This window comes from Mytilus trossulus, unplaced genomic scaffold (assembly GCF_036588685.1).
Source record: "Mytilus trossulus isolate FHL-02 unplaced genomic scaffold, PNRI_Mtr1.1.1.hap1 h1tg000070l__unscaffolded, whole genome shotgun sequence".
Classification (NCBI taxonomy): Eukaryota; Metazoa; Mollusca; class Bivalvia; order Mytilida; family Mytilidae; genus Mytilus; species Mytilus trossulus.
In genome coordinates, this window is record NW_026963294.1 from 2,745,399 (window position 1) to 2,763,989 (window position 18,591).

The 18,591-nt window shown below is 33.3% G+C and overlaps 1 protein-coding gene across 1 annotated transcript in view; it reads left to right on the forward strand.

Annotated features, from left to right (window-relative positions):
- Nucleotides 1-18,591, forward strand: part of LOC134699532 (uncharacterized) — a 73,951-nt gene that overhangs the window by 15,163 nt on the left and 40,197 nt on the right. The window contains exons 7-8 of the mRNA XM_063561127.1: nucleotides 2,003-2,092; nucleotides 3,875-3,950. Coding sequence (XP_063417197.1) covers nucleotides 2,003-2,092; nucleotides 3,875-3,950 — 166 coding nt within the window. The remainder of the gene's footprint in view (nucleotides 1-2,002; nucleotides 2,093-3,874; nucleotides 3,951-18,591) is intronic.

Here is an 18,591-nt window from a genome sequence, read left to right on the forward strand (position 1 = left end):
ATAATGATATGGTTTGAATAGGTAAATTTTTTTTTTTAAGTTCTTAGACCCCATTCATTCTGTGTCAAATATTTAATCACAATCCAAATTCAGTGCTGTATCAAGCTTGAATTTTTTGTCCATACTTGCCCCAACTGTTCAGGGTCGGACCTCTGCGGTCGTATAAAGCTGCGCCCAGCGGAGCATTTTATATTATTTAACAAAAAAATCTTTTTAAATACAGACTCTTTTAAATGTCGGTATAATTGTAAATGTTTTTTTTTACCGAAAATATAAGATGCATCGATTTAAATTATATAATAACAATGAATAATTTCTGTTCCGTTTACGATATTTTCAAAATCTAAATAACGAGTACAATATAGGAAAACAGAAAAAGATAATGTAAATATACAGGAATACATTAATTCTACACATATAATAAGAATTGGTGGACGCCCTATAGTGATCAGTCTGTCCGTTCGTCTGTCCGTCTGTCTTTCCGTTCGTCCGTCCGTAACAAATTGTGTCTACTCTATATCTATGAACCGTTATCTTTTTAAAGTTTATACTTGACATGTATATTAACCAACACCAGAGGGTGTGTCATCCAGACTTGGGGTCAATTACATTGGAATGTAATTAATTAAATTACACATTACATTGCAAAAATGATCAATTACATCAATTACACATTACACGGTTTTTGAAATGTAATTAATTAAATTACAATTACTTTACTAAAGTATTTAATTAAATTACACATTACATTTCGTCATGGTATTTTTTAACAATATTATACATGTATAAATAATGCATGTGTAAAATATTCATGTAAGCATAGTTTAAGCGTTACATTTGATAATCATTAGCTATTTTAATGTTTTGTAATTTAGTCTGAATCTCTCTGGTCTGAACACTTTGACATCAATTCTAAATAGCTTTTTGACAGGAGCTAATGCGGCAGATATTGCTTGATCAGAACATGGAAGTTCTATGATCAGAAGATCATCATATTGAAAGGAGGGGGGGATTGGTTCCTATTAACTTGCCAATACATCAAGGGGTATTTTGACATCTCAGAAATGAAGTCATTTAAATTAAACATAATATAAACATATAAATAAAGATATTATACATAAATCATAAATAATTTTTTTTTACATTAAAAATATTAAAAAGTGTGCTTGTCACAATATTGAAAATTGTTTTATTAGTACAAATAATGTACGTATAATGTCTAAATATTAGCAATATTTTGCTAATTAGATAAAAATACATGTAACAGTGGCATTGCCCCTGGACATTTTAATCTGATTAAATGCTGTTTGTTTTTACAGCTGTTAATTTTCATTTCTATAATCCTTTTGTGTATACTAATTTGACAAAATGATTGTTTGCAGTGATTTTAAATTCTACATGTAATTAAAAAAATGCTCAATTACACATTACATTCAATTACATGGAAAATTGTAATGCATTACACTTAATTACCATTACATTTTCAATTACCCCATCCCTGGTGTCATAATGTATGTACAAATTCCTAGGTCAAAGTTCAAGGTCAAAAACTTTAGTTTCAGTTGACAAACCCATGTCCTATGGTAAAGATCGTGTCCACTCTATATCTTGAGAACCGTTATGATTTCAAAGTTTATACTTGACATGTATATTAACCAACACCAGAGGGTGTGTCAAAAGTCAAAATTAAAAACTTTGGTTTCAGTTGACAACTCCATGTCCTATGGTAAAGATACAATTTTTTTACCATACATTATTTCAGCGGGGCCCACAGAGATGGCTCTCATCTCAATGATGTCTAGATTATTCATGCTCTTAAACAGTAAAATCTCAAATATTGTTCATGTATCTTTTTATTATGTCACTTCATATTTGTTGTTGGTTTAGGTTGACTGGATTTATGTCAAGTATTGTATAGGTAAAATTAGTACAACAATTGCCTATTATTTAAAGAAGATGTATATTTGTATGATTGATAAAAGAGTTTTTGATTGTATTTCAGGGTGAGACTCCTTATGATATGGTAACAATGGAAAGCTATGATTCTGAAGAGATAAAAAGGAAGAAGAAAGAAGTGATGGACTTCCTAAAGGTAAATATTATGTCTTAATTAATAAGAGATATTTACAAATATGTTGACAGATTGTTAGAGACACAACAGACTTGGTACATTGAAGTTACAATAAAACGGTTGCCTGTTGTTTTCAATGTCATTGTAGTATTTGTTGTCAGTTAACAATGTACCCGGTAAGTTGACAATTCCAAGCTTGTTCCCTAATATAGATGTTGGCATATGCGAAAGACAAATGTTTGAAATCAGTGTCTCATCTGTTGGATGTCTCTTATTTTTTGTGTCATCAGCTGGCTATCTCCTAGGTATATACATCACATCATCTCCTTTTATGTATACATAATGTGTATCTCTGTGCGGAAAAGTTGATTTACATGTTTATGCAAATATGTAATAATCATATACTAAAACAAAAAGCACATCTTAACAAAATGTTTAGTATGCTGTCAACCTGTGTATAGATTTTTAAGCGTTCAGTATGTAGCGGGTAGACAAAGCCACCTACATAGATAAAACCTCTATGAAATGAGTAAACTCAGTAACGTTAACTCTCCTGCACATATTTTTTAAATTACATACAAAAACAAATAAATCACATCATCATTAAATAGGCAGTGTGCAGTAAATTTTACTCACGTGTGATATGGCTTAGAAGGAAAAACAATTACTGTGGCGATTACACATGTGGTAAAGATGTTAGACCACCAATTCATTCACTCCAATTTAGAATGTAAAGTTATATACTAAAGTAGTCCTTCCCTAAAAAAATATAGTGCTTTTGATGTCATTGTTTACTTAAACTAAACCAACAAATTTGCAGAAATGAAATTTTTTTGTGAAACAGAAATATATTTAAACCATTTTTAGACATAATTTACTTGCCAATGAGTTTGCATTAAAAATTGAGGATTAATGCACTCCATACTATATTTATTTAAGATTTCCAGAAAAACCAGGGGCTATGTTTAGTAGTTACCTTCGGTTATTGGTATTTTACTACAAGACATTAAACATGAATTATAATTGGCAGGTAGAAAGATTATACATGTACGATTCAGTATACTAAGAGTAACACCTGCTTTCTATGAAGTTAAAAATATTATAAAGCTGTAAATGTTGAAAAAATTGTTGGAATAGACAGGCTCTGACAGGGATTTCGAATTAGTGATCTGACACCTTTAAAGAAATAAACATGGTATCACAAAAATCAGAAAACAGCCTAACACCAGAATTTGTCCTTTCTTTTGCAATTAAACAATGGGAGAAATAAAAACAAATATAGTAACACATACTTTAAGAAATTATATATTTTCTCCATTATGATTATGGTTGATAAAACTACTGTTTTTAGCTTGGCAATAGCTGCTTCTGAAAGAAATCAAAATAAATAAATAAACATAAACATAAATTATTTGAAAAAGAAAGAATATTACAAAATTTAAGTAAAATTTTATTTGTTGTCCCTTATTTTAGTTATTTAGATTGATGATCCCAATCGCCGTAACACAACCATGTCTGTGGTCTTTTATTCCCGCTTTCTCCATAAAGACTGGTTGTCAGAATAATTTGTCTGACGTGTGTATTTCTTGATCTTGTGCATTTCCAAACATTATGTGCAAATTATGGGCAAGTTTGAAATTGTTCTTACAATCTTTATTGTCAGTGGCAAAAATAGGACTTTAGGATAGATATAAGATGTGGTATCGATTGGCAATGAGACAACTCTTCACAAGAGACCAAATGACCCAGAAATTAACAATGCAAGGTCACTCTACTAGTTTATTACATGTTTTTCTTTTTTAGACTGCCATGTCAAAGACATCCCCAGAATTGACTCATGACAACCAATCACAGGAAGCTGCAGCACCAGTAGTTGGAGGTAATCATCTAATATTATTTATTCAGATACTGGCTAAAATAATAATTACTTGTTTTTAATTACGGAGACCTTGATGTCTGCTAACAATGGCGGTACTATCATTCCTACTGGTTCACACAAGGCAATTGTCTAGGTTAATTATAATATATACTGGCTAGAATGACATGAATGATGTATTGTTACTTATTTCTAATATATGGAAACCTTGATATCTGCATATAACCTGTATAATGTTAAAAAAAAAAAATAACATTAATAGGAAAAGTAAAGTAGGCTATTGGTGAAGATTGATTGATTACCAGATTAAAGATCATATTAACCTTAACATAAACTTCTCTCATTCTCATCCAATTTAGGGACTGTGGAATATTTATATGAGGGTGCGGCCGGTTCTTTCCTCAACCTGTTGATTACAGATCACAATAACCTTAAATTCATTCTCACCCGATTTATATAACATTCTCAACTTGTTCAGTTGACAACCAAATCCAGCCATCGGCTCAACTGGATTTTACAGAATAAGTAGTTTTTTGGCAAATTAATACATTGACACATAAACGGATAGACACATTGACCAGTTGACCTATTAACAAATGGAAATATTAATCAATTGACACATTGGCAGATCAGCATATCAAAATTGAGGTATCAAATTCAAACATTGACACATAAACATATCGACACAATGACCAGTTGACACATTAACAAACTGACATATTGATACATTGACAATTCTAAAGCTTTTTACACATTGACACATTGAGAGATCTACACAAAAGCATACTCGTACATTGATACATTAATTGCCATGTTGACACACTGACAGATCATATAAAAAACAAAATGTGGTATGATTGCCAATAAAACAACTCTTCATAAGAGACCAAATGAAACAGAAATTAACAACTATAGATCACTGTACAACCTTCAACAATAAGCAAAGCCCATCCCTCATAGTCAGCTATAAAAGGCCCTGAAGTGACAAATGTAATTCAATTCAAACGAGAAAACTAACAGCCTAAATTATGTACAAAAAAAATGAACGAAAAACAAATATGTAACACATCAACAAACGACAACCACTGAATTACAGGATCCTGACTTTGGACAGGCACATACATACAGCATATGGCGGGGTTAAACATGTAAGCAGGGTCCCAAACCTCCCCTAACCTTGGACAGTTGTGTTACGGTACAACATAAAAACAAACTATAAAATTCAGTTGTAAAAGGCAACACATTACCAGATTTATACATCAACACATTGACATATCGACACACTGACAGATCGACACATAAACAGGCTCATACATCAACACAATAACAGATGGATTCATCAACACATAAACATATCGTCAAATTGACATTTCAACACATTAACAGATTCATATATCAACACATTGACATATTTTAACACTGACAGATTAACACATTAATAGACTGAAACATCATATCACTGACAGATCAACACATTAACAGACTTCTACATCATAACGCTGACAGATCAACACATTAACAGACTTCTACATCATCACACTGACAGATCAACACATTAACAGACTTCTACATCATCACACTGACAGATCAACACATTAACAGACTTCTACATCATCACACTGACAGATCAACACATTAACAGACTTCTACATCATCACACTGACAGATCAACACATTAACAGACTTCTACATCATCACACTGACAGATCAACACATTAACAGACTTTTACATCATCACACTGAGAGATCAACACATTAACAGACTTCTACATCATCACACTGACATATCAACACATTAACAGATTTATACATCATCACACTGACAGATCAACACATTAACAGACTTCTACATCATCACACTGACAGATGAACACATAGACAAGTAGACACTCAAACAGATTTAACACATTGTCATATCGAAACACTGACAGTTTATACATAAAACATAGCTGAGAGGGTGATAGAGCAGATTGGTACCCCAAGAAAACATTGTCAACCGCTGCAAAGCCAAGGTTGACAATACTTTTTCGATGGGTACCAATCTATCACCCTCACAGCTATGTGTTATTTCATTTACTATACTGAATGTCCTATCATAATTGTCTTTTACAGACGCATTTTATTCAAAAGTATTTTCCATGATGTCACGTTCATAACAACGTAACGGATATTAGAAAAATCAACAGAACTTCAGCAAGATGTTTTTTGTTGTTTTTTTACAGTTAAATAATAGAATCTAAGCCAAAAAATAGAACTTAAGCATTGTCTTTAATAACTTGATGTACATTCAATTCATTGTCTTTTAAATAATTGATTTTTGATTGGTCTGGACGAGAGGGTGGCATTCAAAACAATTGTCCCCCACTCAGTCATGTGATAAAGTAAATTAACACCCTGGTATTAGCCAATCACAATATGGCATTTTAACGTGAAGTATAATAAATAAACATATAAACTGACTCCCACATTAACACATTAACATATTGATACATTGACAATTCTAAAGCTTTTTACACATTGACACATTGAGAGATCTACACAAAAGCATACTCATACATTGATACATTGCCATGTTGACACACTGACAGATCATATAAAAAACAAGATGTGGTATGATTGCCAATAAAACAACTCTTCATAAGAGACCAAATGAAACAGAAATTAACAACTATAGATCACTGTACAACCTTCAACAATAAGCAAAGCTCATCCCTCATAGTCAGCTATAAAAGGCCCTGAAGTGACAAATGTAATTCAATTCAAACGAGAAAACTAACAGCCTAAATTATGTACAAAAAAAATGAACGAAAAACAAATATGTAACACATCAACAAACGACAACCACTGAATTACAGGATCCTAACATTGGACAGGCACATACATACAGCATATGGCGGGGTTAAACATGTAAGCAGGGTCCCAAACCTCCCCTAACCTAGGACAGTTGTGTTACGGTACAACATAAAAACAAACTATAAAATTCAGTTGTAAAAGGCAACACATTACCAGATTTATACATCAACACATTGACATATCGACACACTGACAGATCGACACATAAACAGGCTCATACATCAACACAATAACAGATGGATTCATCAACACATAAACATATCGTCAAATTGACATTTCAACACATTAACAGATTCATATATCAACACATTGACATATTTTAACACTGACAGATTAACACATTAATAGACTGAAACATCATATCACTGACAGATCAACACATTAACAGACTTCTACATCATAACACTGACAGATCAACACATTAACAGACTTCTACATCATCACACTGACAGATCAACACATTAACAGACTTCTACATCATCACACTGACAGATCAACACATTAACAGACTTCTACATCATCACACTGACAGATCAACACATTAACAGACTTCTACATCATCACACTGACAGATCAACACATTAACAGACTTCTACATCATCACACTGACAGATCAACACATTAACAGACTTCTACATCATCACACTGACAGATCAACACATTAACAGACTTTTACATCATCACACTGAGAGATCAACACATTAACAGACTTCTACATCATCACACTGACATATCAACACATTAACAGATTTATACATCATCACACTGACAGATCAACACATTAACAGACTTCTACATCATCACACTGACAGATGAACACATAGACAAGTAGACACTCAAACAGATTTAACACATTGTCATATCGAAACACTGACAGTTTATACATAAAACATAGCTGAGAGGGTGATAGAGCAGATTGGTACCCCAAGAAAACATTGTCAACCGCTGCAAAGCCAAGGTTGACAATACTTTTTCGATGGGTACCAATCTATCACCCTCACAGCTATGTGTTATTTCATTTACTATACTGAATGTCCTATCATAATTGTCTTTTACAGACGCATTTTATTCAAAAGTATTTTCCATGATGTCACGTTCATAACAACGTAACGGATATTAGAAAAATCAACAGAACTTCAGCAAGATGTTTTTTGTTGTTTTTTGACAGTTAAATAATAGAATCTAAGCCAAAAAATAGAACTTAAGCATTGTCTTTAATAACTTGATGTAAATTCAATTCATTGTCTTTTAAATAATTGATTTTTGATTGGTCTGGACGAGAGGGTGGCATTCAAAACAATTGTCCCCCACTCAGTCATGTGATAAAGTAAATTAACACCCTGGTATTAGCCAATCACAATATGGCATTTTAACGTGAAGTATAATAAATAAACATATAAACTGACTCCCACATTAACACATTAACATATTGATACATTGACAATTCTAAAGCTTTTTACACATTGACACATTGAGAGATCTACACAAAAGCATACTCATACATTGATACATTGCCATGTTGACACACTGACAGATCATATAAAAAACAAGATGTGGTATGATTGCCAATAAAACAACTCTTCATAAGAGACCAAATGAAACAGAAATTAACAACTATAGATCACTGTAGAACCTTCAACAATAAGCAAAGCCCATCCCTCATAGTCAGCTATAAAAGGCCCTGAAGTGACAAATGTAATTCAATTCAAACGAGAAAACTAACAGCCTAAATTATGTACAAAAAAAAATGAACGAAAAACAAATATGTAACACATCAACAAACGACAACCACTGAATTACAGGATCCTGACTTTGGACAGGCACATACATACAGCATATGGCGGGGTTAAACATGTAAGCAGGGTCCCAAACCTCCCCTAACCTTGGACAGTTGTGTTACGGTACAACATAAAAACAAACTATAAAATTCAGTTGTAAAAGGCAACACATTACCAGATTTATACATCAACACATTGACATATCGACACACTGACAGATCGACACATAAACAGGCTCATACATCAACACAATAACAGATGGATTCATCAACACATAAACATATTGTCAAATTGACATTTCAACACATTAACAGATTCATATATCAACACGTTGACATATTTTAACACTGACAGATTAACACATTAATAGACTGAAACATCATCACACTGACAGATCAACACATTAACAGACTTATACATCATCACACTGACAGATCAACACATTAACAGACTTCTACATCATCACACTGACAGATCAACACATTAACAGACTTCTACATCATTTCACTGACAGATCAACACATTAACAGACTTCTACATCATTTCACTGACAGATCAACACATTAACAGACTTATACATCATCACACTGACAGATCAACACATTAACAGACTTATACATCATCACACTGACAGATCAACACATTAACAGACTTCTACATCATCACACTGACAGATCAACACATTAACAGACTTCTACATCATCACACTGACAGATCAACACATTAACAGACTGAAACATCATCACACTGACAGATCAACACATTAACAGACTTATACATCATCACACTGACAGATCAACACATTAACAGACTTATACATCATTACACTGACAGATCAACACATTAACAGACTTCTACATCATTTCACTGACAGATCAACACATTAACAGACTTCTACATCATTTCACTGACAGATCAACACATTAACAGACTTATACATCATCACACTGACAGATCAACACATTAACAGACTTATACATCATCACACTGACAGATCAACACATTAACAGACTTCTACATCATCACACTGACAGATCAACACATTAACAGACTTCTACATCATCACACTGACAGATCAACACATTAACAGACTGAAACATCATCACACTGACAGATCAACACATTAACAGACTTATACATCATCACACTGACAGATCAACACATTAACAGACTTATACATCATTACACTGACAGATCAACACATTAACAGACTTCTACATCATCACACTGACTGATCAACACATTAACAGACTTCTACATCATCACACTGACAGATCAACACATTAACAGACTTCTACATCATCACACTGACAGATCAACACATTAACAGACTTCTACATCATCACACTGACAGATCAACACATTAACAGACTTCTACATCATCACACTGACAGATCAACACATTAACAGACTTCTACATCATCACACTGACAGATCAACACATTAACAGACTTCTACATCATCACACTGACAGATGAACACATAGACAAGTAGACACTCAAACAGATTTAACACATTGTCATATCCAAACACTGACAGTTTATACATAAAACATAGCTGAGAGGGTGATAGAGAAGATTGGTACCCCAAGAAAACATTGTCAACCGCTGCAAAGCCAAGGTTGACAATACTTTTTCGATGGGTACCAATCTATCACCCTCACAGCTATGTGTTATTTCATTTACTATACTGAATGTCCTATCATAATTGTCTTTTACAGACGCATTTTATTCAAAAGTATTTTCCATGATGTCACGTTCATAACAACGTAACGGATATTAGAAAAATCAACAGAACTTCAGCAAGATGTTTTTTTTTTTTTTTTGACAGTTAAATAATAGAATCTAAGCCAAAAAATAGAACTTAAGCATTGTCTTTAATAACTTGATGTAAATTCAATTCATTGTCTAAATAATTGATTTTTGATTGGTCTGGACGAGAGGGTGGCATTCAAAACAATTGTCCCCCACTCAGTCATGTGATAAAGTAAATTAACACCCTGGTATTAGCCAATCACAATATGGCATTTTAACGTGAAGTATAATAAATAAACATATTAACCGACTCCTACATTAACACATTAACATATTGACACACTGACATGTCAACACATTAACAGACTCAAACAGATGCATTCATTAACACAGACATATCGACAAACTGACATTTCAACACATTAACAGATACATATATCAACACATTGCCATATTGACACACTTACAAATTAGCACATTGACAGACTCAAACAGCAACACATTGACGTATCAACTCATAAACAGATCAACACATTAACATACTCAAACATGAACAAGTTGACATTTCAACATATCAACACTCTGACAGATTAAAACATTAACATACTAATTTATTGTTTTGATGACAGAGAGATCGCTGGCAGCAAGCTTCTAATTATGGCTATAAGCCCACTGTGGCTTGATAGGAAATATGTCATAAGGCATTCCTGTATATCACACATCTCCTTTATCATAAGAATAAGACCACAGTGACTTTATAAGAAATATGTCACAAGGCATTGCTTTATCATGTTTATATCACACATCTCCTGTATCATAAGAATAAAACCAGTGTGACTTAATAGGAAATATGCCAAAAGGTCTTGCTGTATATCACACATCTCTTGTATCATAAGAATAAGACCATGGTGACTATATAGGTAATATGTCACAAGGCATTGCTGTATAGCACACATCTCCTGTATCATAAGAATAAGACCACGGTGTCTTTATAGGAAATATGTCACGAGGCATTGCTGTATAACACACATCTCCTGTATCATAAGAATAAGACCACGGTGTCTTAATAGGAAATATGTCACGAGGCATTGCTGTATAACACACATCTCCTGTATCATAAGAATAAGACCACGGTGTCTTTATAGGAAATATGTCACGAGGCATTGCTGTATAACACACATCTCCTGTATTATAAGAATAAGACCACGGTGTCTTTATAGGAAATATGTCACGAGGCATTGCTGTATAACACACATCTCCGGTATCATAAGAATAAGACCACGGTGTCTATTCTTATGATACAGGAGATATGTGTTATACAGCAATGCCTCGTGACATATTTCCTATAAAGACACCGTGGTCTTATTCTTATGATACAGGAGATGTGTGTTATACAGCATTGCCTTGTGACATATTACCTATAATGTTTATGTATTATAAGAATAAGACCACGGTGTCTTTATAGGAAATATGTCACGAGGCATTGCTGTATAACACATATCTCCTGTATCATAAGAATAAGACCACGGTGTCTTTATAGGAAATATGTCACAAGTCATTGCTGTATATCACACGTCTCCTGTATCATAAAAATAAGACCACTGTGACTTTATAGGAAATATGTCACAAGGCATTACTGTATATCACACATCTCCTTTATCATAATAATAAGACCATTTTGACTTTATAGGAAATATGTCACAAGGCATTGCTGTATATCAAATGTATATCACACATCTCCTTTATCAGAAGAATAAGACCACAGTGACTTTATAGGAAATATGTCACAAGGCATTGCTGTATATCACACATCTCTTTTATCATAATAATAAGACCATTTTGACTTTATAGGAAATATGTCACAAGGCATTGCTGTATATCACACATCTCCTTTATCAGAAGAATAAGACCACAGTGACTTTAAAGGAAATATGTCACAAGGCATTGCTGTATATCACACATTTCCTGTATCATAAGAATAAGACCACTATGACTTTATAGGAAATATGTCACAAGTCATTGCTGTAAAACACACATCTCCTGTATCATAAGAATAAGACCACAGTGACTTTATAGGAAATATGACACATGTTTTTTGAGATCTCAACCCTCCCCTATAAATCTACCCAATGTAGAAAAAACAAACGCACAATAATACGCACAATAAAACTCAGTTTAAGAGAAGTCCGAGTCCGATGTTAGAAGATGTAACAAAAGAAAATAAACAAAATGGCAATAATACAAAAATAACAAAAGACTACTAGCAGTTACTGACATGCCAGCTCCAGACCTCAATTAAACTTAGTGAAAGATTATGTCTTCATCATTTGAATATCAAGCACATTCCCTCCCGTTAGGGGTTTAGTATTATACCATCATAAAATATATGAGAAGAACATAACCCGTGTCATGCCAACAACTGGTTTTATAATAAATGTGTTTAATTCTGATGCAAAGACCCTATAAGTGAATCAATATTAAGCTTCCCGTTATTGATATAGATATCAAGATCGAGGAAAGGGCAGTGGTCATTGTTATTTTTAGCTTTATTCAAAGTAAGTTCAACAGGATAAATTTCTTTAGTATACATACTGAAGTCGGCATTATTGACATGATTGAGGGCCAATATATCATCCAAATATCTAAAAGTATTGTTAAATTTTTGCATCAGATGGGTATTTGCTCATTTTAGTCATAAATTGTAACTCATAACAGTACAAAAACAGGTCCGCAACAAGTGGTGCACCGTAAGTCCCCATTGGAATTCCAATAACTTGACGATATACAGAATCTCCAAAGCAAACAAATGGACCCATTGGTGGGCATAGTCAAAATATGTCCACCAAATTCCAATGCTCACTGTGAGCACGTCGAAATGTCCACCACAACTGTAGTGTATGCTGTGTCAAATGTGTAATCACAATTTGAATTAAGAGCCCTACCAAAATTGAATGATGTTTATATACTTGCCCCAATTTCAGAGTTAGACCTATGCAGTCCTGTGGAGCATTTATTTAATTTGGAAAACATCAAACATTACCAATTCAGTTAGCATTATTTCCCAGTTGAATGATATTTTAACCGATAGTGTTCTATGCATTGACATTCAGTTTTCTCAGAATGCTTGTTTTCTTTTTTATTTATTTGTCCTACGTAGTCGAGATGTGTTATGATACATCCTTGTACGTCTTTCTGTTCACTTTTATGCCTCTCTGTCTGTTTAGAGAATGACAATGCATTACTTAAATGCAACAAAACATTTATGCAATATTCAAATTGATTGAACAAATCTTCACTTTGGTTTTCAAAATTGTGTGTGCCTGTATTTCATGTATTTGCATAGTTACTGTACGTCAGATGAATGTCAGTTTTTTATTCTCATATCGTGCTTTTACTTTTAAGTACTCTTGGTTTGATTAAGGACGTATGCTACTCAGTTTCAAAATAACACGCTTTTCATAACACAAGTATAAATTATACATTGTAGGTATATTGATCCAATGTCCACCCGTTTATAGTATGTATCACATTTCCGACCTTGCATTGATTACGTGCTACGAGTACAATGTTTCGATTTTTTTCGGAATTATATTCCAGGTAACTCTCTCAGAGGTCGTCCGTTTTGTTTTTATCCTCAATGTTTATTTGTTTATTATTTTGTATATTTTATTTATTCATGTTATTATTGTACCTTTTATTTATCATGTTTATTATTGTTCGTTTTATCATGGTATGGATCACTGGTTTTGGTTATTAGATTAAGTTTAAGATACGTTTCAATATGCATTTGTCATTGTCAGCGCACCTTCCTTTGGTTTTAGTGTAACTGTCAAATTAATTTCTATTGGGAGACATTGATTTATTTCAAGTGTTCTTAACGATTTCCCCAATGTTCCTGTTTCTTTTGAATGCTATTGAAGGTTTTTTTTTATCGAATAGATTTTTGAACTGTGTGTTGTCTTGAATTAAATGCCAATGTTTTCTTATAATGGTTTTTAAATTTTCCGCATTAGCGTGGTATTGTGTTATGAAATATATATTCTTCTACAATTACTACACCCATAGACTACCCAACTCTAAGCACATAATACTAATAAAAAACCAAAACTAAAGTTCAAATTGAATACCCACACGACAGTGCCATGTGCTGATTTTAATTGCACATTATGATACATAATATCATGTCGACAAAATATAGTCAAGTAATACATAATTACTACTGAAATCAAAACATTTCATATAACATCAAATAAATTCACATAAGCAAGATAAAAAATTTCAACTGAGAAACACTTCTATTCGAGTCGGCCCTGTCGTGCTGAATGGCTATATCTCATGAAGCGCGGGAAAACAACTAACGGTCTATGGGAGACAACTAGAAGAAATTAATTTCAATCTAATTCAGTTCCTTCAAACGGTTGAAATTACATTTCTTCTACAATTACTACACCCATAGACTACCCAACTCTAAGCACATAATACTAATAAAAAACCAAAACTAAAGTTCAAATTGAATACCCACACGACAGTGCCATGTGCTGAAACTACAAAGAACGGGAAATAATTTTTTTATCTTGCTTATAGAACTTAATTCACTTTGAAAATAAAAAGTCAATACCAGGTTATAAACCTAAATTTTCAGAAACAATTAATCTGTCTTTTAAAGAATCTTTAATATAACCATCCTTGGCCGTCTCTGAACGCCATCTGCCATGTCTTTTGAACAATCGATCGGAAATACCTAAATTAGCGCAAGTTGTAGCTCCGCCAGAACGTAAACTGTGCAATCCATATTTCTTAATATCTGACACAAATGGTTGAAAAGCTTCAATAAATAATTCTCTCATACGTGTGTAAGACAATGATTTATTTTCCTTTCGAAGCACATATCTATCCTTGAATTTTGTTAGATTTCTAAAAATAAATTCTTCTGATTCCGGCGAAATATCAGCCCACAACAAATATAACTTTAAATTCTTAACTGGACACATATCGGAATCCATACAGGCTATTACTACAGAATTGCCATCACGATATATATCAGTTTTACTTTTCGGAATAAATATAGATATATAACCTAATTCAAAAATGATATCACATCTCCGTATATTTAATAGCTCGGACACTCTCAAAAAACCTGAATAAGCGAGTAAACACGCACATATAATACGCTGTGACATAACATTATATTCCTTAAATGACGAACTATACATTTTAGATAGAAGCTCAGGAGTAACTGGTTCCTTTTTCTCAATTCGAGTAGCTAATCGTCGTTTTGCACCTTCTAGAACATTTTTCACAACTAGATTAACAGTAGGAGACGTTTGACCACTCATATGATGTGCCCATTGTATACTATAAAATGCTGAAATAACCGGACTAGCAGTACGACTGTTCTGAACTAATGAAGATAAATAAAGTGCAACGTGCAAAGATTTTGCCGGTAAAATATCACAACGACTTATGCCGTTATGAACAGCCCACTTTTTCCAACGGATAAATCCTGCATGATAAGTTTTAACGGTACTGTCAGCTTTAGATTCGCAAAGTAAATCCATAAGAACATCAACATTGGTATGCAGAGCTGGTGGCAAAAAATTAATCTCAGATTCAAAGGCCTGCAAAAATACATGTATAAACAATAATTAAACAATAACAGAATCTTAAATGTAAGAAACTATCAACAGAAAAAGACTTGTTAGTAGATCTCACAAGACTATGTACAATAGTCTTAATGCTGACATAAGCATTTGTATTTATTAGTATATTAGTTCTCAACAAGGCTATTTAAAGCCTTAATGCCAAAATCTGAAACCAATTCAGATATGCATTGTAACGTTAGTACACAATCAAGGCACTACTACAGCCTTTCACATATCATCTGTAAAAACCAGATAAGCATACACAGCTTCATAAACAAAAAAGGTTTACAACCTACATACATATCAGTATTTTATTCTGAAATCTAGCCTCAAAGCTAACATCTTAAATGTAAGATCAGTATTACCAAAAATGGCCTTCTTGCTTTTACCAGGAATATAAAACTCCTTACCGCTTGGTAATTCTACATATCCAATAACTTGATCTGTGAAATCGCACCCATTTGGACATAACATAGGCCAATAACTTGCGGATGGCCAGCAAGGAACAATCAATGTTCCTACAGCGTTGCATTGTCTCATGTAATTAATTACACGTGGTATAAGAAATACAGGTGGTACAAAAAGACCGTCAACCCCATACCAATCTACTGTAAACGCATCAATACCAGAAGAATTTTCATTCCAAAATCTTGAATAAAATACTAGTAACTTGAAATTGTGATCAGAAGCAAACCAATCTACTTCATGCGGGCCCCATAAAGATTCTATCAATTGAAAAATGTAATATGATATTCCCCAATCGTCATGATCAACGATACGACTTAGAAAATCAGCTTTCTCGTTTAGTGTTCTAGGTATCCAAACTATATCAATGTTGACATTGTACTTCAAACATGCGCTAAATATGTCCAACGCTAAATTCTGTAAAATAGTTTTTGTACTTCCTTTGCTAACAATGCTCACAACATTTTGGTTATCTGTGAACCATTTAACCCTTTTTCCGGATATAATGTTAATTAAGGACAGCAAAACTTTCTTTACCGCTGAAAGTTCCTTCCAAGTAGAACTATTACTACGTTCTGATTCAACCCACATGCCATGTGCAATGTTTTGTGGTGCTTCTACAATATAACCACCAAAACCTGTATCACTAGCGTCACTGTAGATAATACTATGACATGATTCATCAACACTGAAATGTTTTACATTAACTTCACTTATATACAGTTTCCAGAATTGTAACTGTTCAATACTAGATTCTGAAAGTTTAATATAAGAATACCAAGACGCAGATGTGTTCACGTCTATAGTTAAATGTTTAGTCATTAAATAAACTAAATTTCCAATAACTAAGTATGTAGATATAATCTGACCTACAACAGATGCAACTTTTTTCACAAAAACGCTTTTACGCCCAGTCAAACAAGATATAATGTCATCAATAGAATGCATCATCTTATTTATTCTGTTATCTGGTATTTTGTAAAAACCATTTTCTGTATCAATAAATGTACCTAACCAAACCAAACGTTTAGTAGGTTCCCACAATGACTTTTCAGCCTTGGGTACAAAGCCACTTCTAACTAAATCTAGCTTAACTTGCTCTGACACAATCTTACACATTTCTTGATCTTGTTCTATACCCAAACCATCATCAAGATACATTATAACTTGCTTACCTTCAGATCGCCATTTCTTTACAAGTGGCCTAGTCAGTTTAGTAAAAATAAAACAAGCTGTACTCAAACCAAATGGTAAAACAAGAAATTTGAAAAATGTAGGAGAGCCATTTATGATCCATGAAAAACCTAAATACTCTGTGTGTGGTTCAAAAATGTCAATATGGTGATAAGCTGAGTGAACATCGTACTTAAACATGGAATAATTTTATTTAATATGCTGTTGAGCAGTCCTCATGTCCTCAAATTTAACGCTCTGTTTCCATAAATGTTTATTTACCGCCCTCAAATCAAGAATCAATCTTTTCTTTAAATTAGACTGAACCGCTACAGTAAGAGGATTAACAACAAAAGGTCGTTGGTCACACTGAACTATTAACCCTCTATGTAATAAATCTTGAATAGCTGTATGTACAAAATCGGAATTTTTCAAAGCTGATAAATTGTTGAATAACTACGTAGACGGAGGAGTAGAATAAAATGGTATTTTATAGCCATCTCTTATAGTGTCAATTATATAGTCATATGCACCAATATCTATCCAAAATTGTATATTTTCCTTTAGCCTACCCTTAACAATAATATCAGTACCATCTTGCTCATACTCGTAATAATCATGTGTAAAATTTTGAGTATACTCATTATCTAAAGAACTAATGTCAAAATTATACTCATCTTTTACAAAGCTAGTTTCTGTTGTGTGATGCTGTTGTCTTGTTGTTTTGGAAGGGGCAGTTAACTCTCCAATGTTTGTACGACCCACAGTTGAAGCAAGGTCCCCGTTGAGATTTTCCAGCGTACTGGTCCTGGGCATACGGGAAACCTCCATACCAAGACGGCTGGCCCCCTCGAAAGGGCTGTTGAGAGGAGAAGCTAGAGCTAGCGGTGGCAGGAATCTGCTGCTGTTTAGCTGCTGGTTTGCTCTTAGCCTTTTTCTTCCTAATGGCCCTGTTTTCAGCCCTTATAATCTTGGACTC